This window comes from Macrotis lagotis, chromosome 2 (genome assembly GCF_037893015.1).
Source record: "Macrotis lagotis isolate mMagLag1 chromosome 2, bilby.v1.9.chrom.fasta, whole genome shotgun sequence".
In the NCBI taxonomy this organism is placed as follows: Eukaryota; Metazoa; Chordata; class Mammalia; order Peramelemorphia; family Peramelidae; genus Macrotis; species Macrotis lagotis.
In genome coordinates this window covers 257980612-258005505 of record NC_133659.1, presented here as the reverse complement: position 1 = coordinate 258005505, position 24894 = coordinate 257980612, and the positions used below count along the sequence as shown (strand labels likewise).

At 36.6% G+C, this 24894-nt stretch overlaps 1 protein-coding gene across 3 annotated transcripts in view; it reads right to left on the bottom strand.

The window, feature by feature from the left end:
* The window catches only part of LIMA1 (LIM domain and actin binding 1), a 125621-nt gene that overhangs the window by 31125 nt on the left and 69602 nt on the right, over positions 1-24894 (bottom strand). For all 3 annotated transcript variants that reach the window (XM_074225938.1, XM_074225936.1, XM_074225937.1), the window contains one exon: positions 20743-21204. In XM_074225938.1, coding sequence (XP_074082039.1) covers positions 20743-21204 — 462 coding nt within the window. The remainder of the gene's footprint in view (positions 1-20742; positions 21205-24894) is intronic.

Here is a 24894-nt window from a genome sequence, read left to right as displayed (position 1 = left end):
CCACCAGAAGGTGGAAGTAAATTATTTAACTGAAGAAAATACATATGGAGGTAGCTAGGTGGCACAGTGAATAGAGCACAAACCCTGGGGTCTAGAGGACCTGAGTTCAAATCCCAGATACTTAATAATTACCTCACTGTGTGACCTTGGGTAAGTCACTTAACCCCATTGCCTTGCAAAAACCTAAGAAAATGCATATATATGTGGTTGAATGTTGAAAAACTTTCATAACATATTTGGAAAAATAAAATAAAATATCAATTAAAAAATGGTTCCATGCATAGCTGAGAAAAATACTTTTCTCTTATTCTCATTTAGTAACATCCAGATGTCCTTTATACCTAACTTTCTTAAAATTATATTTAGACTTTCACCAATAAAAGGTTTTTTAGTTTGATTTATCTAGATCTGAGAGGGATAAATTGAGGTTTCCCAATATTATAGTTTTACTATATTTCTATTCTGTAACATTTAACTTTTTCTTTAATTATTTTGATGCTAAACTAGTTGGAGTATATATGTTTAGTATGCTACTAATTTATTACATTCTTCTCCTTAATTTTTTATTTTTGCATGATTTTTCTTTCCTATTTCACTTCTTATGCTTCTCTTGTATCCAAGTGATAACTTTTCTATTCAGCTTTGGTTTTTCATCAGGAACACTTTAAAGTTCTCTATTTCATTGAAGATTCATTTTTTTTCCCCATGAAGAATTATACTTAGTTTTGCTGAGGAGGTGATTTTTGGCTGTAATCTCAGTTCCTTTGCCCTCTGCAATATCATATTCTCTAAGCTCTCCAGTCATTTAATATAGAAGCTGGTAAATCCTGTTTTATCCCTATTATAGTTCCTTGATGCTTAAATTGTTTCTTGCTGGCTGCTTGAAATATTTCCTCCTTGACTGGAAACTCTGGAATTTGATTGTAATATCTCACCGAATTTTCATAGTGGAATTCTTTTAAGAGACGATTAGTAGATTCTTTGCATTTCTATTCTTCCCTCAGGTTCCAGGCTGTTAGGGCAGTCATCCTTGAGAATTTCTTGAAAGATGGTATCAGGAGTAGCTAGATGGCACAGTAGATAGAGCACAGACCCTGGAGTCAGGAGGACCTGAGTTCCAATCTGGTCTCAGACATTTAATAATTACCTAGCTGTATACCTAGAGAATCCAAAAAGTCATCTAAAAATCTACTAAAAATAATTAGCAACTTTAGCAAAGTCATGGGTTATAAAATAAACCCTCAAAAATCCTCAACATTTCTATATATGACTAACAAGATACAGCAGAAAGAGCTAGAAAGCAATCCCATTCAAAGTAACTTCAGACAATATAAAATACTTGGAAGTCTACCTGTCAAGGCAGACTCAAACTTTATGAAAACAATTACAAAACATTTCTCACATGAATAAAATCAGATTTAAATAACTGGATAAATATCAACTGCTCATGGACAGGCCAAGATAATAAAATAAAAATGACAATTCTACCTAAATTAAACTACTTTATTTAGTGCTCTACCAAATTCCAAAAACTTACTTTAATGAGTTAGAAAATATTTTAAGTAAATTCAAAATTTCCAGGGATTTAATGAAAAAGAAGTACAGAAGAAGGTGGCTTAGCCCTACCAGATCTAAAATTTTAATATAAAGCATCAATCATCAAAACTACTTGATATTAGCTAAGAAATAAGAGTGTTGGATCAATGGAATCAACTAGGTGCAATAGTAGGAAATGATTATAGTAATCTGCTGTTTGATAAACCCAAAGAGTTCAGTTTTTGGGATAAAACTCTCTTCAATTAAAAACTGGGAAAACTGGAAGTTAGTAGGGCAGAAATTTGGATTAGACCAACACTTCATACCCTATACCAAGATAAGATCAAAATGGATATAGAATTTTGACATAAAAAACAGTATTATAAGCAAACTAGGAGATCAAGGAATAGTTTACCTGTCAGATCTATGGAAAGGGAAGAAATTTATGACCAAGGAAGAGATGGAAAACATCATTAAATATGCTCCTTCTAACTGACCTAATAAATGCAAAGGTTCAAGAGTAATATATATCATCTTCTCATGCAGGAATACAAGCAGTTCAACATCATTAAATCTCTCATTATTTGCCTTCCTGTCTATTTCTATGTTTCACCTGAATCCTGTACTTGAAGATCAAATTTTATGTTTGGCTCCAGTCACTTCATCAGCAAAGTTTCAAAGTTCATTTCATTGAATGTTTATCATTTTCCCTAAAAGAGTATGTCCAGTTATGCTGGGTAGTTGATTCTTGGCTGTGATCCAAGTTTTTTTGCCTTCCAGAACATCACATTCCAAGCTCTATGAGCCCTTAAAGTAGCAGCTTTAATAAATTTTGTGTTATCCAATCTGTAGCTCCATGATATTTGAATTGTTTCTTTCTGGCTGCTTGGAATATTTTCTCCTTGATTAGGGAATTCTGAAATTTGCCTATAATATTCCTGGGCAGTTTTCATTTTGGGATCTCTTTCAGGTGGTGTTCAGTAGTTTTTTTTTTTTTGCAAGGCAAATGGGGTTAAAGTGGCTTGCCCAAGGCCACACAGCTAGGTAATTATTAAGTGTCTGAGACTGGATTTGAACCCAGGTACTCCTGACTCCAGGGCTGGTGCTTTATCCACTATGCCACCTAGCTGCCCCTCGGTAGTCTTTCAAATTCAGGATAGTTTTCCTGGATTACTTCTTGAAAAATGATATCTAGGTTCTTATTTTGGTCATGACTTTCAAATAGTCCAATAATTTTTAAAGTATCTCTCCTGGATCTGTTTTCTAGGCCAACTGTTTTTCCAATAAGTTATTCACATTTTCTTCTAGTTTTTTTATTATTTTGGTTTGGTTTTGTTGCTTCTTGATTTCTCACAAAGTCATCAGCTTCCCTCATCCATTTGATATTTTAAAGAATTATTTTATTCAGAGAGCTTTTGTATCTCCTTTTCCACCTGGTCAATTGTGCTTTTTAAGGCATTCTCTTCCTCATTGGCCTTTTGGACTTTTCCCATTTGACCCAAATGGTTTTTTTTTTTGGCAAGGCAATGGGGTTTAAGTGACTTGCTAAAGGTCACACAGCCAGATAATTGTCTGAGATTAGATTTGAACTCAGGTTCTCCTGACTCCAGGGCTGGTGCTCCATCCACTGTGCCACCTAGCTGTCCCCAAATTGTTTTTTTAGGTTTTTTTTTTGCAAGGCAAATGGGGTTAAGTGGCTTGGCCAAGGCCACACAGCTAGGTAATTATTAAGTGTTTGAGACTGGATTTGAACCCAGGTACTCCTGACTCCAGGGCCAATGCTTTATCCACCTAGCTGCCCCATCCCAAATTGGTTTTTAAGATTTTCTTTACTTCAGTATTTTTTATCACCCCTCACCAAGTTGCTGACTTGGTTTCTCATGATTTTCCTGCATCACTCATTTCTCTTCCCAATTTTCCCTCTACCTCCCTTACTTGATTTTCAAAATCTTTTTTGAGCTCTTCCATAGCCTGAGACCAATTTACATTTTTCTTGGATTCTTTGGATTTAGAAGCTTTGACTCTTCCAGTGTGAATTCTGATCCTCCATAGGAGCAAAGTAATTGTGTATTGTCAGATTTTTTTCTTCTGTTTCATTTTTCCAACTCTTTTTTTCATAACTTTTTTTTCAGGTTTTTGCAAGGCAAATGGGGTTAAGTGGCCTGCCCAAGGCCACACAGCTAGGTAATTATTAAGTGTCTGAGACCAGATCTGAACCCAGGTACTCCTGACTCCAGGGCCGGTGCTTTATCCACTGCACCACCTAGTCGCCCCTTCCCCTCTTTAAAAACTTTCCATTGAATTCTAACTTCCCTAGCTTTATCCTCTCCCACTTTTCCCAGTCAAATTCCTTGAAAAAAGCTGTCTATTCTTACTGCCTCTTGAAAACACTTTTTAATGTTAAAAGTTTGAGGTCTGCTCCCAGGGTAAAGGGGACACTGCCACAAGCTTTTCTGTGCAGCACTTTCCGCAACTCCTTCCATTCGTATTTCTCCACTACCATGTACTATATTTTCTCTCTCCTTTCACTCTGACTCTGCTGTAGGGTAGCTGAGTGGCCCAGTGGACAGATCCCTGGCCCTGGGACCAAGAGGCCCCGAGCCCCCATACGACCCCTTAGGCCCAGCATCCACCTGGCCCTATGGTCCCAGACAGGTCATCCAATCCTAGCCCCTTGCAAGAAGTAAAAGGGAAAATGTGTTATATCTGACCACTCTCCCCCCATGATCCATCCTCTCCTCTATCACTCACATCTCCCCCCTTCCCCCTGTCCCACCCCTTACTCCAGATGCCTATACCCCATTGAATATATATATGCTGTTTCTTCCCCTAGCCACCTCTGATGAGAGTGAAGATTCCCTCATTCCCCCTTGCCTTCTCCCCTTCCATATCATTGCAATAGCTCATTGTAATAAAGAAAAATCTTATATGAAATATCTTGGCCTATTCCCCCTGTCCTTTTTCTTTCTCCCATTACATTTCCCTTTTTTCTATTGACTCCATTTTTACACCACATTTTATCTTCAAATTCAGCTTTCTCCTGTGCTTCAACTATAAAAGCTCCCTCTACCTGCTCAGGTTCACATGAGTATTATCAGTGTCATTTTTCTATGCAGGAATACATGCAGTTCATCATCATTAAGTCCCTCATATTTTCCCCTTCTCCAATCTCTATGCTTCACCTAAGTGCTATATTTGAAGATCAAACCTTCTGTTCAGCTCTGGCCATTCCAACAAGAACATTTGAAATTCCCCTGGTTCACTGAAAGTCCATCTTTTTCCCCTGGAAGAGGACATTCAGTTTTGATGGGTAATTGATTCTCAGTTGCATTCTAAGCTCTTTTGCCTTTTGGTATATTATATTTCCAGCCCTACAAGCTTTTAATGTAGTTGCTGCTAAGTCCTGTGTGATCCTGACTGCAGCTCCACGATATTTGAATTGTGTCCTTCTGGTTGTTTGTAATATTTTCTCTTTGACTTGGGAGTTCTGGAACTTGGCTATAATATTCCTGGGGGTTGTTTTTTTTTGGATCTCTTTCTCGGAGAGATCGATGGATTCTCTCCCTTTCTATTTTGCTCTTGGCTTCTAGGATATCAGGGCAATTTTCCTGTAGTAATTCTTGGAAAAATGATGTCAAGGGTCTTTTCCTGATCATGACTTTCAGGTATTCCAATAATTTTTAAATTATCTTTCCTAAATGTTTTCCATATCAGTTGTTTTTTCCAATGAGATGTTTCATATTTTCTTCTAATTTTTCATTCTTTCGTTTTGAAGTATTGTGTCCTGATTTCTCATAAAATCAGCAACCTCCCTCAGTTCTATTCTTTGTCTGAAGGATTTGTTTTCCTCAGAGAGCTTTCTTATCTCCTTTTCCATATGGCCAATTTTGCTTTTTAAAGCATTCTTCTCCTCAACAACTTTTTGAACTGTTTTATCCATTTGACTTATGCTGGTTTTTAGCATGTTATTTTCTTCAGCATTTTTTTGGATTTCCTTGACTAAGCTGCTGACTTCATTTTCATGTTTTTCCTGCATATCTCATTTTTTTTGTTTTGTTTTGTTTTTTTTTAGGTTTTTGCAAGGTAAATGGGGTTATTAAGTGGCTTGCTTGGTAATTATTAAGTATCTGAGACTGGATTTGAACTCAGGTACTCCTGACTCCAAGGCTGGTGCTTTATCCACCACGCCACCTAGCCGCCTCATCTCTCATTTCTTTTCCCAATTTTTCTTCTATCTTCCTCACTTGATTTTCAAAGTCTTTTTTGAGCTCTGTCATAGCCTGAGCCCAATTTCTGTTTTTCTTGGAATCTTTAGATGCAGGAGCTTGTGCTTCCTTATCTTCAGATTGAGTGTTTTATCCTTCTTGGGATCATAGACAATGTATTTCTTGATGGTGTTCCTCTTTTTTCTGTTTACCAGCTTGTGTCTGGTCTTGGAGTATTTCCTGAACGTCTGAGTATTATTGGGACACCATCCCACAAATATCTCAGTGTGTGAAGCTCTGTCTTCCCTCCTGGTCTGTGAATGGCCACAAGCACACCCCCTCTGACATGGGGCTGGGGGGTGCTGCTATTCTGTGGGGGGACCTAGACTGTGATCAGGATCTGAATGTGGTCAGAGCCCCATAGTCCTGTTCCAGGGACAGAGGAAAAATCTCAGAAGTCTCTCTCCACTCCCCTCCCTTTGGTAAGCTGAGCATTCAAGGCTCAGGTGCCTAGGGGGCTCCTGCTTAGTGGCTCTGCCTGCTTCCTGGGTCTGGGCTGAGTGCCCTGAGGGCTGGCTTTCATGTGTTCACTCTGGCAGAGGTGCCCCACTGATCTTCCAAGTAGTGCCTGGTGCTCCCTGGGGTGTATGTCAGGAAACTGCCCCCACTGCCATGAGTCATGGCTCCCAGGCACCCTGGGGCTGCCTCCAGGTGGCTGAAATTCCTTCACTCTGGTAGCTGCCCCTCTTACCCTGTGGAACAGAGCCTTTCCACTATTTTCTAGGTTACCTTGATCTGGGGAATTGCCTCACTGGATCTTTCTGTGGGTTCTGTCTCTAGAAAATTTAGAGTCATAATTTTATGATTTTTGAAATATTATGGAGAGAACACCCTAGGAGAGGGTCCTGTCGCCATCTTGGCATTGCCCCACCTCCTTTTTCTTTGACTTGTGTAGAGACCTAGTAATGGCATGCAGAATGAATGAACTAATAGTTCTTTATACTATATTTAATTGTGTATTTTCTTGACAAATACATTTTTACCCTGAAAAATCAATGGCACAGGTGGCATGTTGTATAGAATCTCTATTGTCAGGAGGATCCAAGTTCAAATCAAGCCTCAGACTTTAGCTTTATGACCTTGGGTAAGTCACTTTACCCCAACTGTCCTCAAAAAAGGGCAGCAGGAAGAGAGGCAGCTAGGTGTTTCATTGTATAGAGCACTGACTGGCCCTGGAGATAGAAGGACCTGAGTTCAAATTTAGCCTCAGATACTTATTAGTTGTGTGACACTGGGCAAAGCACTTAACCTGATTGCCTCAAAAACTGGAATTCTCTCCCCCTTCATCATTAGCTTCTTTCAAGTTTGAGATAAATTCTTACTATCTGCATGAAGTCATTCCAGGTCCACTTTAATCTTGAAAGACATTTCTCTGAGATAATCCACACTTTACTACAAATGTATTTTATATATACATAATTGTCTGCATGTTGTCTACCTTATTAAGCACACTTCAAACAGCTATTTTATTTTACTGTTGCTAATTTGATGGGGGTTTGGCAGAGCCTTAAGATTGTTTTAATTTGAATTTTTCATATCAGTAGTGATGTAGAATATTTTTGTCTGTCACTTGGGTAATGGATACACAAATTCTGATATATAAATATAACTATGTCATAAGAAATTATGAATAGAGGGGCCGCTAGGTGGCACAGTGTTAAAGCACTGACTCTGGAGTTTAAATGTAACCTCAGACACTTAATAATTACCCAGCTGTGTGACCTTGGACAAGTCACTTAAAACCCATTGCTTTGCCAAAAACAAAAGACAAAAAAGAAATTATGAATATGAAGAATTCAGAAAAGGATGGGAAAATTTATTTGGACTGATACAGAATGAAGTAGAACCAAGAAAACAATATACTGAATTATTACAACAATAGAAATGTAAATATCTGAAAAAAATTTGAAAGCTGTACAATTATAATGACAAAATGTACATCCCTCCTTTATATGAAGAGGTGGAGAGTATGGCTATAAAATTGATTTTTTATGTCAATTTTACTGAACTTCCTTTTTCTCTCTTTTTAAAAATTATTTGTTTCTCATTGAGTAGGGGGAAAAGAACAGATATATTCAGAAATGAATGTAATGTAAAAACACTAAATTAAAAAATATCATTTGCAAAAGTTTTCCTATTTTTTCTTATATTTTCTTCAAGGATACATCCTGCCCTCAATATGTGCAAGGATTGCTTTCAGAGAGTTTTATAGAAATGAGAAAATAGGTATCTATGTCAATAGCTGTTTGTTTTCCTAATCAGTTTTTTTTTGGGGGGGGTCTATGGTTCCATTCTTTTAAGAATTTCCTCTGACACATTTAAAATTTTAATCCCAGAGAACTTTTTAAATTTTACCATTTCCAGGGTGGATTTCTTGCAAAAACATATGGTCAAAACAACTATTTATCTTGACTCCATCTTCTTAACTACTACTATCTATCATACACTGAGTGCTTAGTGAAAAGAGCCTAAATGTAATGTTTCTAATTATTTATAATCCAATTATGCAATACATTATATCTTATGTCTTAAAGATTTGGACTTTAAAATTAATGAGGCAATTTATAATCATACAAAACAACTCAATAACAATCACATAAAATAGTAATGGCTCAGAAACTAGTAGACTGGGTCCAAAAAAATCCTGCCTATAAGGATTGCTAATAACTCTGGGACCTTGGATAAGACACAACCCCAACTGCCTCCAAAAGGGGGGGGGCAGCTAGGTCACTCATTGGACTCTATAGCCCTGGCCCTGGAGTCATAAGGACCAAAGTTCAAATTCAGCCTCAGATACTTATTAGTTATGTAATATTGGGCAAATCACTTAACCTGATTGCCTCAAAAACTTGAACTCTCTCCCCTATCATCATTAACTTCCTTCAAGCTTTTGATAAAACTGTGATTTAATTTCCTTGTCTGTAAAATGAAGCAACTGGACTAGATGGCCTAAGGTTCCTTTTAACTTTAGATCTTTAAAAAATATTTTGTTTTTTAAACAGAGACCGAAGGCTGTTACCTTTAACTTAGAAAAAAAATTATTATGTAATTTTGCTATCTCTTATACTTTACTTTTCCTTAAGGATATGATTTCTCTCTCATCACATTCAACTTAGATCAATGGAAATAATGTAAAGACTAACAGACTGTCTTCTGTGGGGGGGGTGGGGGGAGGGAAGCAAGATTTGGGGAAAAATTGTAAAACTCAAAGTAAATAAAATCTTTCTTAAAAAAATTTTGTTTCGTCAAATATTCTCAATTATATGTAAAAAAAGTTTTAAAAAAATCTGACTTCCAAATTCTTTCTCCAGTCTCTCCCCCCTCTCCTTGAGAAAGGCAAGCAATTTTATACAGATTTTACATGTGAAGTTATGCAAAACATATTTCCATATTCCAGCTTTAGATCTTTATGATCCTTTGAGAAACGTCCACTAATATAACGTCAGCAGAGTTGTCTCATTTTAAGAATATTTACTGTCTACTTCCAGTTATGTCTACAAATGCTTCTAGTATGATCTAGCTTAGAGAAAACTCAGATCAAGTTTTCCTCAGGTTCATTTTTAAACAGCTATTTTGGGTTTGGGGGAGTTAATACAGCTTTTCAGTTTTTTTTTTTCTTTTCCCTAAGGGTCTGTGAATAAACTTCTATTCTAAATTTGCACTTACCTTTAGTTTCCTGAGTCTTTTTCCTTACCAAAGAATTAAGTATTTTCTAGCCCAAGAAGTTTCTGGACTCCTTTGGCTTCTTCATGGTGGTAATTAAATTGCATTTGTTCTTTAAACTTCTCTAAGACATGGTATAACACTAATGTTTTGCAAATTAGTTTGTCTTCTAAACTGAAGTGTGCCTTGGTTATCAAGAGCAGAAACACCATTTTAGAAATTATAAGAGAAAAATCTTAGGAATAAGATTAATCTTCAAGTGACAATGATAGAAAATGTAGTTATTTGTATGTATAATTCACCCAATTTTCCTAACCATGTCAACCAAAATGATATGAAACTCAAAATCACTTGCAGATACTCTAATTCTGCCATATCACATTCAGCTCAACTATATTAATAGCTGCCATGTTCACAGATGAACCTGGAATTGGACTGGAAATCAGAATTCTTCTTTGGAAATTAAATCTTGTGTCTCCTTGGGAATGGCAATAATAGGCAGAGGGAAGAGGGTAAGTTTGGCAGGACACTGCACAACCACATTTTGCTGGTCAGCAAAATGTAGGAAATTCCAAGAGCTGTACTGAAAAATGATCACTGTGAAAAATCAGAAGTTTTTCAGGATATGAAAAGTTATTCCATTTGCTTCTCCCGTAACAGAAAAAGAATCTTGACCTTCATATTAAAGGCAAGACTTCAGATGTTCACCTTTTGTGGAAGGTAGCCATGTATATAGGGCTTAAAGAATGTGCTGTTTGTGGAGCTTCGGTGTTATTTCTCTAGCTCTATTTTCACATTCTGTGTCATTGACTTCCCTCTTCTAAAGAATTCAGATATTACTTCAACTTGGAATTGAAGGGTCAGTTGTTTTTTTTTTGCAAGGCAAATGGGGTTAAGTGGCTTGCCCAAGGCCACACAACTAGGTAATTATTAAGTGTCTGGGACTGGATTTGAACCCAGGTACTCCTGACTCCAGGGCCGGTGCTTTGTCACTGCACCACCTAGCCTCCCTGTGAAGGGTCAGTTTTATGGCTGCTCATTTTATACCTGGAAAGATTTTTCCTTCCTGTCCTTTTCTTTAAATATAAACTCTCTAGAGATTCCCTAACAGTCCTTCCATACCACAGCCTGCAGCTTCTAGGACTCTCTACATATAACTTACTGCCAATAGTATTAGTCAAATTAATAGCATAAAACAGAAGAAAATACATTTGTCATCATTCTCACATCTCATCTCTTGTCCATTTTCTCCACAATTTACCCCTTTGGTATTTGAGAGGGTCTAAACTCCAAAGTATTCTAATCCACTATCAGAAGAGGGTACAGGAAGTAAGAAGACAAGAACCTTAAAAACATTTAGGAAAAATAAATCTGGCCAAACTAACTTAATTCCTAAAGAAAGAAGGTGAATAGAAAAAATTATATGAATACCATAATTCACCTGGGAAAGTCGTTTTACCTCATCAGTCTCAGTTTCTTCTTCCATAAAATGAGGAGACCTCACAGGTTTATTGTGACGATCAAGTGAGACAACATGTATAGACTTAAAGAGCTATATAAAGGCTTGTTATTATTTTTATTATTATAATTATTATCTTGATTCTAGCAAAACACTTGATAAAGTCTCTCATTTCATGCTTGAGAATAATGTGGTAAAATGGGGGTTATTATGTGGGCCCAAATTTAATTGAACAAACAACTTCCTAATAGGTTGACTATCTCCTTTCCTCTGTGTACCTTAACCTTCATAGCTGAAGTCCTTTACAAGCCCCTCCACTGCCACCCCCCATCCCCCATGTGGAGATCAATCCTGTGGACTGTCTTCAGAGCAGAAGGAACCAAAGATGGTTCAGCAGCTCAATTTCATGTTGCGCGGTATTAATTCTCCTTTGATCCGAAAACTCATTTTCCTAGTAACTAACTTCCTTTGTAGCCCACATGGATTCAGAAGTTCTGAATCACAACTCTTCTTCTTACTACTTACATACTAATCACTTCATTTCTCTGGCCTCAATTTCACCATCATTAAAATAAAATGGTTTCAGGGGCAGCTAGGTGGTGAAGTGGATAGAGTATCAGCCCTGGAGTCAGAAGTACCCGAGTTTAAATTTGGCCTCAGACACTTAATAACTACCTAGCTGTATGACCTTGGGCAAGTCACTTAATTTCATTGCCATAAAATAAAGAAAGAAAGAAAAGAAAAGAAAGTGGTTCCTAAGGTCTCTTCAACATTCAGCCTTTTGTAATAAAAACTCCTTCTTTGTCCACAAGTTCTTTAATAAATGAGTTCCTGCCTCATTTTCTAGATACCTAATGGAACCAGATTTTCTGGCTTTGAACATTAGTTTTTCTCATAAATTCTAAATCTAATTCTAAATCTTTTAAAAACTTTCCAAAGCTCCAATAAATTGCTATTTACACTGCAGATCCTGGAATCAGTTTTGACCTTTTAAAGTGCTACCTGCCATCCTCCCTGTCTCATTTTGAATTGATCTAAAATTAGTACCTACTTTCAGACAATTGTCCTTGTGCATCTATCCATCCCTAAGATAACATTTGGCTATATTTGCTTGTTCAAATCACCAGCCTTCACCTGACCCAACAGCTATACTTAAAATAGACGTTCTTATGTTAAAAGGAAAAGAAAGTCTGTCATTATTTCCTGATCTGGCTCCAATTAAAAAGAAATGTTTTGCAATGTTGTAAGGAAACTTGGAAAAAGAGCTTTAGTGAAGTGCTACAGAGTTGTATATTCCATAAGTTTTGTCCCTCTCAGCATTTTTATCTAAAAGAAATACTTAAGAAATTTGTAGATAATATAAATTTGAATCATCCCATTTTTATCTTATATTATAAAACCATAGAATCTTTGATGGTGATTTATTTGTATTTAAGAAAATAGTATATATTGTTATGGAAAATTTACTGCTACAAGACTGTCAATTCAAACAACTCTGGAGTCCAAAATTCCTCCTCATATTTAAAATGATTTAAGTCAAGATCATAAAGGTAGAAAAATTAACTTTTATAAGTTAATACAATGAAAAAATTTCTTTAAAATAATTTCATTTTTTTTTAGTCTTGAGAAGACAAGAAAAACTAAACCCATCACAAAATAAATTCCCTGACTCAGTCTACTAGCTCTTTCTCTCTGGAGGTAAACTGCAGGTCTTATCAATGAATCTTTTGGTTTTATGGCTGGTCATTGTATTGAACAGAATTCATAACTCTTTAGAAGTTGTTTATCTTTACAATACTGTTAGCATATACATTTTTTCTTGATCCTGCTCACTTTGCATCAGATTATATATGTCTCCTCATTTTTTTGAAAAAATTTCCTTAATCACTTTTTTTTTTTAGGTTTTTGGCAAGGCAAATGGGGTTAAGTGGCTAGTCCAAGGCCACACAGCTAGGTAATTATTAAGTGTCTGAGACCGGATTTGAACCCAGGTACTCCTGACTCCAAGGTTGGTGCTTTATCCACTACGCCACCTAGCCGCCCCCTTAATCACTTCTTATAGCACATAATATCATCACATTTGTATACCATAACTTGTACAGCTATTCCCCAAATGATAGTCACCCCATTTTTCAATCATTTGTAGCCAAGGAAAAAATTTAAATAAATATTTTTGCACATATGGATCCTTTTTTTTTTTTGAGCTCTGTGAAGTATAGAACTAGGAATGGTAGTAGTGGGTCAAGAGTTATGATAGTTTAATCTTTGGGGGGTAAAGTTCCCAAATGGAAAGACTGATCTTCAATAGAATTGAGAAAGGAAAAAAACAAGAACACAAAAGAAATTCTTACCAAAACTTACTAGTAGGACAACTAGGTGGCACAGTAGATACAGCACCGGCCCTGGAGTCAGGAGGAACTGAGTTCAAATCTGGTCCCAGGCAAAAACTGCCTAGCTGTGTGACTATGAGCAAGTCACTTAACCCCACAGTCTTAAATAAATAAAAATTTAAAAAACAATGCTTACTAGTGCAAATTTTTGGAAAGCAATAGGGCAACATACATTAAAGTTAACAAAATTAATCATGACCTTTGAGCATTTCTGCTTCTAGGACTTTATCCTAAAGAAAATCTGAAACTGAAAAATAGCTATATTTACAAAATTAATAATATTCCCCTCTTGAACTCTACATTCTAGACAAATTAGATCAATAGCTAGTTCCTGAACTCAATTTCCTATCTCTTGCCTCAATTCAAAAGAGGAATATTATGAATTTTGTAAACATAACCTATTTTTTAGTTTCAGATTTTCTTTAGGATAAAGTCCTAGAAGCAGAAATGCTCAAAGGTCATGATTAATTTTGTAACTTTAATGTATGTAGCCCTATTGCTTTCCAAAAATTTACACTAGTAAGCATTGTTAAGAATTTCCTTTGTGTTTTTGTTTTTTTCCTTTCTCAAATCTATTGAAGATCAATCTTTACATTTGGGAACTTTACCCCCCAAAATGATTAAACTGTCTCTTGACACACTACTACCTACCATTCCTAGTTCATTACCTCAAAGAGCTCAAATATTTTACAAAGTAAATATTTTTCTATCATTAATTTTAGTTTTACTTTGTTCAAATGCAACATGAAATGGTCACAGAATATGAATAATTTTAAAATATCAGAAAAGAGTATATAAGATCCAAAAAATAAGAAAAAATGAAAATTAAATATCAGAAAAATCACCACAATAACAAATTATTGATAATTTAATAATCAACGAATATAATAATAAGAAAAAAGTAAAATTAAAATAACTCTAAGGTATTACCCTCACATTTTTCATGCTAGCGAATTGCCAAAAGAGGGAGAAATTCCTTGTGGATAGGGCTACTGGAAGGTATTCAAGGCTGAAGAATTCTGAACTGGTTCTACTCCTTTCAAAAAAACACTTGAAATTATATAAAAAAAAAAACCCTAGTCAAGAGTTCACACCCTTTGACTCAGAAATTCATTACTGGGACTATATCACATGAAGGTAGTGGACAGTAAGAAAATATCTATATGCTCAACAGTGCTTATATAGTAGTACTACTTTTAATAAAAAACTGGAAATAAATTATCAGCCTAAATCTTGGTAAAACTGAACAAATCAGGGGTGGCTAGGTGGCGTAGTGGATAAAGCACCGGCCCTGGAGTCAGGAGTACCTGGGTTCAAATCCGGTCTCAGACATTTAATAATTACCTAGCTGTGTGGCCTTGGGCAAGCCACTTAACCCCATTTGCCTTGCAGAAATCCTAAAAAAAAAACAAAAAAAAAACAACTGAACAAATCATAGTATGTGAATGTAATAAAAATTACTACTAAGCAAAGAATGAACAGAAAGAAGTCAAGAAAAGCAGTTGTCTGAAGAAATGCAGAATGAAGATAGCAGATATATCAAAATAATTAAAGTTAAAAGTGTAGAGACAAGAAGATTCTCATCATACAAAGTCAGTGTTACAGCATGACTAATATGGAAATGTTTGACATAATTATACATGTATAACCTATATTAGATTACTGTCAAGGGGAAGTCAGAGGAAGGAAAGGAGGGAGAAAAATGTGGAACTGAAAACCTTATAAAAAAATAAATGTTAGGGGCAACTAGATGACACAGTGGATAGAGCACCGGCCCTGGAGTCAGGATGACCTGAGTTCAAAACCGGCCTCAGGCACTAAATAAGCCTAGCTGTGTGACCTTGGGCAAGTCACTTAACCCCACTGCCTTAAAAAAAAGAATATTAAAAAATAAATGTTAAAAATTTTTTGCATGTGGTTGAAAAAATAAAATTTTACATAGAAATGCAAAAAAGGACAGTATTTACATTATAATGTAAAATTTAAAAGACAAGCCTTATCTTTCTGTTAACTGATAAATTCATTTTTTCAAGCAATGAACTTGGAACTTGTTTGAATATCTGTTGCAAAGTATCTATATGTCAAAATAATATATACCACAATATTTATACTAAAATGCAAGTTACTGTTTATACTACAGTTTCAGTAACAAATTATTTTATTCCTCATTTCATGTTTATGTGATTTTAAAAAATCCATCAATTCTTGGAGTCCTAAAGACAAAAATGAAATGGTTCTCTGTTTCCCTTTCCCTCTCTGTGCTTCTTCCAAACCTTTTTAATCCCTCCTCAAATCTCTCATTGTTCCCCCTCCCCTCAACCCTCAGAGCTGAAAAGCTTGCTTCATATTCTACTGAAAAAAATTGAAACAATTTTCTGAGAGTTCCCTGTTCTTCACTCACACGTCTTCTGCCCTGTCTTCTTCTTCACTCTTGTCTCATATGAAAAGGCTGCACTTATTTCCAAAGCTGACCTGCTGGCATGCACAAATGATCCTATTCCATCCTATCTTCTCCAACAGATTGTTTTCTCTATTATCCTGATTTTCTTATATATCTTCAATCTTTCCCTTCCCTACTACTTTCAACATGCTCATGTCTCCCCTTAAAAAGACTTTCTCTTGATCCTTCTACTCCACTATCTTTCAATATTTCTGCTCTCTTTTGTGAAGGCCTTCTCCACTAACTGGGTCCACTTCCTCTCCTCTCACTTTCTTAAGTCTGACTCCTGACCTCATCATTCAACTGAAATTGCTCTCTTTGAAGTAACTAAAGATCTTTTAATTGCCAAATCAAATGGCCTTTTCTTGGGTTTCATCTTTCTTGACCTCTCCTCAGACTTCGATACTAATGACCCTCCTCTTTCTTTGACATCCTCTTCTCTCTGCTTAGAGTCTTTCCTCCTGGTTCTCCTCTCCATTTGACTGCTCCTTCTCAGACGCTTGGCTAGATCTTTATCCAAGTCATGTCTGTTACTGTGAGTTCTCCCAAGACACTATGTTGAACATTCTTCAGTTATGCTGCTACAGGATTTTGTCTGATGATCTCATCAGCTCCAATGGATCAAATTATGATCTTGACATGTATGATTCTCAGATTTCCTTATCCAGTCCATCTCCCATCTCCAGCTGCTTAGGAGACACCTCACAGACATCTTAAACTCAACTTCTTTCTTCCACATCAAACTCTTCTCCCTACTTCCACACTTGCCTCTTACTGTCGAGGGCATGGGGTCATTCTTAATTCCTCATTCTCTTTCACCTTCTATATCCACTTTCTTGTCAAGTCCTTTTGGTTTTAATTTCATAACATCTCTTGGATACAGCTCTCTGATCCTGATGGCACTTTGGTGCAGGTCTTGATCACTATATGTTGGCCCTGGCCTGCTGGCTGGTCTACATGAACTAAGTCTATCATCTATTCATCTTCTGTAAGCACAAGACTGACCATCCTACTCCAAAAATTCCAGTGGTTTTCTATCACTTATGAGATTCAAATGTAAATCCTCTATTTGGTTTTTAAAGTCTTTCATAATATGTCCCCTTCTCCTACAACCTTTCCAGTTTCCTTGCCCCTCAACCCCAACTATATATTCTTCAGTCTAGAGACATAGGCCTCCTTGCTGTGCCTCACACTCCATATCCTGACTCTAGTTATTTTCCCCAGCTGTCCCCCCCCATACCTAGAATATTCTCCCTCCTCATCTTTACCTCCTGACTTCCTTTAAATCCCAGCTATAAATCCTACTTTCTACAGGAAGCCTTTCCCAACTCTTGTAATTCTAATGTTTTCCTTCTGTTGATTATTCCCCATTTTTTTTATAGTCTATTTGTATGTGTTATCTGCATGTGTTCTCCCTCCACTGGACTGTAATCCTCTTTAGCACAGGCACTATCTTTTCTAGTACTCAGCATAGTAAACATATACCAAGCATCTTTATCTATTTATTTGTCTAGTCATCTCTCCTGTTGTCACTGCTGCTGTTCACTTGTGTCCAAGTCTTCATATCTCCATGGATCATACTCCTGGGTTTTCTTGACAAAAGTAATAGAGTGGTTTGCCATTTCCTTCTCCAGCTTGTTTTACAAATGAGAAAACTGAGGCAAACAGAGGTAAGTGACTTGCCTAGGGTCATACAACTAGGCAATATGAATTCAGCCCGACTCTAAGCTCAGTACCCTATCCACTGAGCTAGCTATCTAACAGTCTTCCAGGCAGAGGTAAAGTGACTTGCCCAAGATCACACAACTATTATGTAACTGAGCTCATTTTTGAACTTGGGTCTTCCTGACTCTAGGTTTAACACTCTATCCATTCAGCCATCTATCTTACCCAGTCTTTATTTCCTGAAGACAAGTAAGTAGTATTTGGTGAAAAACTCAAAATTTAACAAAAAAGTAAAACATTTTAATAAAGTCTTGAACACAATATTAAACTTATATAAAAACTAAAACTGTGAAGAGCCTATCAATTTTTCCAAACACAAATTTGGGCTTTTGTTTAACAGAATTCTTTAATATCACATGTTTAAAGACATATAAATCAATAAATCAGTAAATTTAGCCAATGAAGTTGGATAGGAATGGAATGTCTACAGAAGTTAAGATATATTAAAATCACCTTTTCTGTGGGTATGTGTATACATACACACATAGATATAGAATCTCAGGGTGGAAAGAATCCTAGAGGTTACAGATATATTTTTGTATCTATCTTTATAAAAGCAAATCTCACTGTCAACAGAACATATTATTTGCATTATTTTCTAGTAATGACTATAAGTTGCTTTGATCAGTCTAGTATACATACATAGTCATTTTAACATATATATGATAAGATGATCGATACTGGGTTTAACTGTGACTTTAAAAAGTTAAATTTAACTAAAAAGGAATTTCACAAAGGGATTTTCTTTATATTCAGTACAAAATTTAACAACACCTCCACTAACAGAGTAAGATTAGACCAATTTAGTAACTCTGATAAAATACTAGAATTTGGATTAACTAAATATTTCCATTATCTATATTCTTGCTGCCCCCAAACCAAGAATAACTAAGATTGGCTAACATTCCTCGAAGAGCAACCACAGAACTATATTTCTGTAATTTGTACTTAATGTTCTTTAAGTTCACTAATTGAAGAATTAATGACAGCTTTCATCACAGCTTCTTAGAATGTATAAAGTAGAATCTACATTCCAAAAAGAGTTCCTATTATCCCATAAATACTACACCACATTTCTATGAGTTTTTTACATGTCCAGAAAAAACTTTCTGCTAGGTTAAAGCTGAATCAATGCTAGTAATAATTACATGGAGATAATTAGATACTACATATAGTTTTATTAGTTTAATTTTTCTCTAGTCCACTTTAGAGGCTAAAAATGGTAATTATTTCAACAGCTGTAAACCTCAATAAGGCCAAGTGTAGTTCTTATCTGAAGGCCCTATACAATCAATTACCTGTTACAACTCTTTTTTTTATTTTTAGGTTCTTGCAAGGCAAACAGGGTTAAGTGGCTTGCCCAAGGCCACACAGCTAAGTAATTACTAAGCATCTGAGACCAGATTTGAACCCAGGTACTCCTGACTCCAGGGCCAGTGCTTTATCCACTATGCCACCTAGCTGCCCCTCTGTTACAACTCTTTAAAACAAAAAGTTTGCAGTCAAATGTCAGCACTTCTCAAACATCTTGACACCACCAGATACTCCAACACCATTTGCTTCTGGTTAGGCTCTTATTAAATGTATGCCAGAGCCCTACTCTGACCAAGAATACAAACAAGCTTGTTCTGGCCCATCACTTTCTGGTCAACAACATGGGGGAAAATAGGCAATGAAGAAAAAAACAAAGTTACTCTTTGGACCTTGCCTGCCTGTGCTGTATCCCTCCTCCCAGTCATTTTCTACCTTAGATCAGTTCCAACATGCATTCAGGCCTTCCTCTCTGTATCTGCATTGTATGTTGTCAGTATGACATCAGCTCTTCTGCCCCTAAGAGGGTCTGTGAGGTGGTGACTTACAATGCTGCTTTGAGTTCAACAAAGTCCTAAAACCCCCATTTTAGATTTCTGAAATTTTTCTCCTTTCATTTAAATTCCTTTTTCTCTTGATGAAGCCTGTGAAGAAAAATGGGGATTTGGCAGGCCTAAAGTATGAAACTGGGTGGGAACATAATTTAAGTAGGAAAAAAGGCCTTTGGCAATACATGCTTCATTTTGAAAAAAATAAAAAATAAAAATTGTTGCAAGGCAGCATTAATGACAACTTGTGTCAATGCTAAGGTAAACAGAAAGCCAATTTTTATCCAAACGAGAAAACTAACCTGACTTTTAAAATTTGAACACCTTTTTCTTTTTTGAAATCTTCCTTCTTCCTCACAGCTATTTTCCCAAATTTTATTTAAGAACTTTTCAAAGGATCAAATTTGAAGAGTGCTGTTCTTTCGAAGTTCCCAAAAGAGATCAGCTTGTTCACACTCTATTTGGTCTTCCAGGCCTTAAGAAAAGTACTCACTGCTCATTTTTTAGTTCAAGTAGAAAAAACTTCCTCACAAAAACAGTTTGTAAATAGATATTCAGGCTAAATATTGAGCTTCATACATCAGCCTTCCTATTTAAATGGTATGTAAAGTAAGTAATGGCTTACCATCAAATCTGTTTATTTAATCATAATGAATGTTGTAACAAACCACTCCATTGAAACAACCAAATATGTAGGAAACTATGAGAAAACTGGAAAAATCTACAAAGTCTGAGGCCCCTAGACTATGTTATAAGTCACTGGCATATGCAACTCATTTTCTAGTTAATTCCCTCTAGGGACCTAGTCTGCAGTCCACATGCAGGATCAAATTTCATTAGCAGTTGTAGGAAAATGCAAGCCCTATGTATTTGCAAGTCAAAACTAGTGAAGGCAAAGGCTAGGCTTACCATCTTAACTTATTTTTTTTTCCCTGGGAAAGGATTTTAGCTGATAGAAAACATTTGTTGAGAGCACAAAGGAGGACGTTTAAAAGAAGGGATTCAGCTGGAAAAGAGACAACCAACCCTCAGTCATAATGCTGAAACTTTAGCATAACACTTCATCTGTAGCTATGTCAAAGAAGAGAATCTTAACCATGATTTCGCAATCAAGGCTTAAAAAGACAAAGACACAGAAAGAAAAAATAAAAGGAAAAGCACAAGACACAATTTTTAGCTTATTCCACACCTTATTCCATTCCTGTGGATTAGCCTGGAAAAAAAAAATCCTATTATAACCAACTGTGAAATTAAGGTGTAACTGAAACCCTCAATGAATTTACTACCCTCAAAGCAAAAAAAAAATATATCAATTATAATAGCCCATATATACTTAATCTATTGATTTTCTAAATGCACTAGGAAAAGTAGATGGCTCAAAAGTTTAAGTTGGTCCCGTCCTTACCTTTTTCTGAGCTGTATCTCCCGTCTCAAACATCATCTTAAGTCTGTTGAGTGGGACGCTATATTTCTCTATTTTGCCTGCAGCATCTGGGTTCTCACTGACTTCAGGTTTTCCTATTTCTTGCTTGGATTCTCTCAGGCAGTTTTCCATTTTGCCAGGTCCTAGTAAATGGACTTTAAACTCTTCACTGTGATTGCTGGGATAACGAGGCTGGATCAGGACTTCAGAAGGGGACTGAAATCTAGATCTGGTATCAATCCCTTCTGTTTGGGTCGTCTCAGATACCGAAGAAGTGTTGTTTTCCACTGGAATCCAGTGATGGTCACCCTTTAGCCTCACCTCAGCAGTGTTGTTCCGTAGAGGTTCTGGCTGAGGCTCTGTTCCCAGCTCAGGATTCTCCCACTTTTTCTTTAACACACTCAGAGTCCCCTTTCTAAAATGCTGGGGCAAATTCTCAGTGTTCTAGAAGAAAGAGAAAAGATTGCTAGTTACAACCTGTCTGCAGAAGCATCAAACATATTCTCTGTAAAATGAAAGTTAAGACTCTGTGCTGCTCCTCATTCACTGCTGTCTCAGACAGCTGTGAACAGTTACAACTGGGCACATGGAGAAAGCCTACACCCCAGGGCTGGGAGGGGAAGAGAAAGAAATCGGAGGCTCAAGCAGGAAGTGATAAAACAGGAGAGACTTATAAGGGCAAAATGGGAAGAAAGGAAAGCCCAGAGCTAATGCTAGTTACCCTTGGAAACAGAGGTTTTTCATTCTAAGAATTAAGGGAAAAGGAATATCCAAATGCAGGAAGCTTGCAACATTATGTCTAAATTAGTAAGAGTTTAAAGTAAGGATTTACAGAACAGAGATAGGGGGTGGCCAAAGGCACACCCAGCTCATTCCAGATAGTACTAATGAGCTAAAACAGCTTAGAAATTTATGCTTGCATAAATTAATATGATTTTTCTAATCTCTAATCTCTCTCTGCCTTATTTACCTCATCAAGTCTCAGGTTGCACTTGTCACTTTTATAAAGAAAATCCCCCAGATCTACGTATCCAACTTTTCCCTGAGTCTTCCATCTCTGGTGCTAGAACTACTTTGATCAGCCTGGATCTCTTAAAGCTCAACTTTTTCCTCTCCCTCAGATCCACCTCCTCATCCAATTAATTGCCAAGTCTGAAGTCTAGTTCCTAACAGTACCTTCATCTTGTGAAGATCAAATAAGCTAAAGCCATGTGTAAAATTGTGTTGTTGTCATTCTATCTCTATATTCTCTTCCTTTTGTTCCCATTCATCTGCTTTAGCAGAGGACCTCTTCACTTTTCCCCAGGACAATATTAAGAGTCTTATAACTGGGGGCAGCTAGGTAGGTAGCACAGTGGATAGAGCACTGGCCTTGGAGTTAGGAAGACCTGAGTTTAAATGTGACCTCAGACACTTAATAATTACCCAGCTGTGTGACTTTGGGCAAGTCACTTTACCCCACTGCCTTGCAAAAACCAAAGGAAAAAAAATTCTTGTAACTGGTCTCCCTATCTAGAGTCAATCACTTATCCAATTCAATTTTCACAGAAAAGTCAACATAATCTGCTTAGTATACAGGTCTGACAGGTCATAATGCTGATCAAAAACTTTTTGGTAGCTCCTTGCTACCTATAGGAAAAAATACGAACTTCTTAACCTAAAATAATATACACTGCAAATCTTAAACCTATTGCTCTTACAAAGATGTCAACTGCTGTACACTATTATTATTGCTATTACTGTCTTTCACAAACCTGACTCCAATCAATCTTTTAAATCTTTTTTCATCTTATACTATTAAATCTACATTAACATCCAATCAAACTAGACCACTAGCTATTGCCCTATTTTATCCTATACTCTTTTTCCCTCTATACATTCACATAAGCTATCTTCCATGCCCATAACTAACTTCTTTATCCCAGGTGCAAAAATATTCAAGGCCCAGCTCAGAAGCTATTTTCTTGATGAAGATTTCCTTGATGCCCTTAGCTGAAAGGTAAGTTCTTCCTCCAAAATTTTTTTCTATGATATTTTATTGGGATCTTTTCTTTGTCCCTACCATATTCTACTATGTATCAAGGAATCACAGATCCCCTAAGGGGGATCATCTAATCTAACCCATAACAAAACAGGAATTCCTTAACAAGGAAAATGCTGTATTCTACCTCTGATCAAAGACTACAAGTGAAGGAAAAACACTGTTCTAAAAGGAAGGGGTTTTTTTTTTAAACCAAACCAAAAATTTGATTCTCTGTAAGTCATACCATTGCTTCTAATTCTGCTTCAGAGGCCCAAAAGAATAAGTGTAATTCTCCCATATTATAGTGTTCACAAAACTTAAAGAAAGCTATCCTGGCCTCACTGAGCCCTCAATTTTTTTTTTTTTTGGGGGGGGGGTTGTGAGACAATGGGATTATGTGATTTGCCCAAAGTCATACAGCTAGTAAGTATCAAGTGTGAGACCGGATTTGAACTCAGATCTTCCTGTTCTATCTGCTGTACCACCTAGCTGCCCCATAAGCCCTCTCTTCTTTAGGCAAAATTTACTAATTTCTTCAACTATGGCAGTCTCCAGGCCTCAGAACCTAGTGGCCTTTCACTAGATGTGTTCTAACTTATCTAATCCTTCTTAAAATTTAAAAAACAAACAAACCCTTAAATACTTATAAAGAGTAAAGTAGAACAATCATGTCTCTTGTTCTCTAAATTATGCCTTTCTTAATCAGTCCTGAGAATGTATCTTGTCTGACATATATACCACTACTGACTTCTTTTGAATTGTGATCCATTAAAATCTTCAGACTTTTCTTTCCAGCTATTGTTTAGCCCCAAAATTCTCATTTGGCATTTATACAGTTGTTTCTCTGAAGTCTCATGAAAGCTTTCACATTTATTACTATGAAGTTACATCATAAAGATTTAGCCCATCATTACAGACCTTTGGAAGACTTTAAGTCCCCCATTGAATCAATTGTCTGCCAAGTCTTATTTCACCTGTAAATATGCTTAGCATAACACTCCTGGTTCCACTGTCTATCTTTTATGTATATTTTACCTACACTTAAAGAAATGTTTGTCAATTTTTGATTCAGTCAAGTCATTGGAAAGGATGTTGAATAGTACAGAGACAAGGAACTCTTTAGGGCACTCTCCTTAATTCAATGAAGATTTATTAAGCACTTGGGCAGATGGTAGCCAAAAGGTGGAGGCCTGACTTTAAATTAATTAAACCTGAATTCAAATCCAATCTCAAACACTTAATAGGTATGTGACCCTAGTCAGGGAATTCATCTGTAAAATGGGGACAGTAATATCACCTAATCTCTCAGGATAATTACATTAATGTTTGTCCTTCATTTTTTTTTAAGGTTTTTGCAAGGCAAATGGGGTAAAGTGGCTTGCCCAAGGCCACACATCTAGGTAATTATTAAGTGTCTGAGACTGGATTTGAACCCAGGTACTCCTGACTCCAGGGCCGGTGCTTTATCCACTACACCACCTAGCCGCCCCCTTTTGTCCTTCATTTTTGAAAAAGACCATGACATCAGGGAGATGATGCTATGACAAGCACATGATTTGGATTTGAGTGAGGGAGTGCTGTGCTAAGTCACCAGCCTCACTTTCTCCTCCTGAGCCAACTGAGTCCAGTGGTCAGATATGAATTAAAACAACTGGAGATGACCCTGGATGCAAGGCAATCAGGGTTAAGTGACCTGTCCAATGTCATACAGCAAGTGAGAGTCAAGTATCTGAGGCCAGATTCCAATTTAGTCCTCCTGACTCCAAGGCCAGTGCTCTATCCACTGCACCACCTAGCTGCCCCAGATGGTTACATTATACGCCCAGAAAATACTCTATAAATGTGAGCTCTCATCATCTGTTGTATATGACAGGCACTGACTGTTCAAAGCAGAAAAACAAAAAAGGGAACAATCCTTGCTTTCTACAGGGAAGACATAACAGGTGTACAGTGAGATAGCATTAACCAGATCTAAAAGAGGAGGGGGATCTTTCAAGCAGAAAAGAATCTCCCTCCCCAGTTGATCTCAAATGAGTAATGGCCATTTTTTTTTTGTCTGACTATTCAACCAATTCTCAATCCACTATTTTTCTAGAATCCAGAAGGACCTC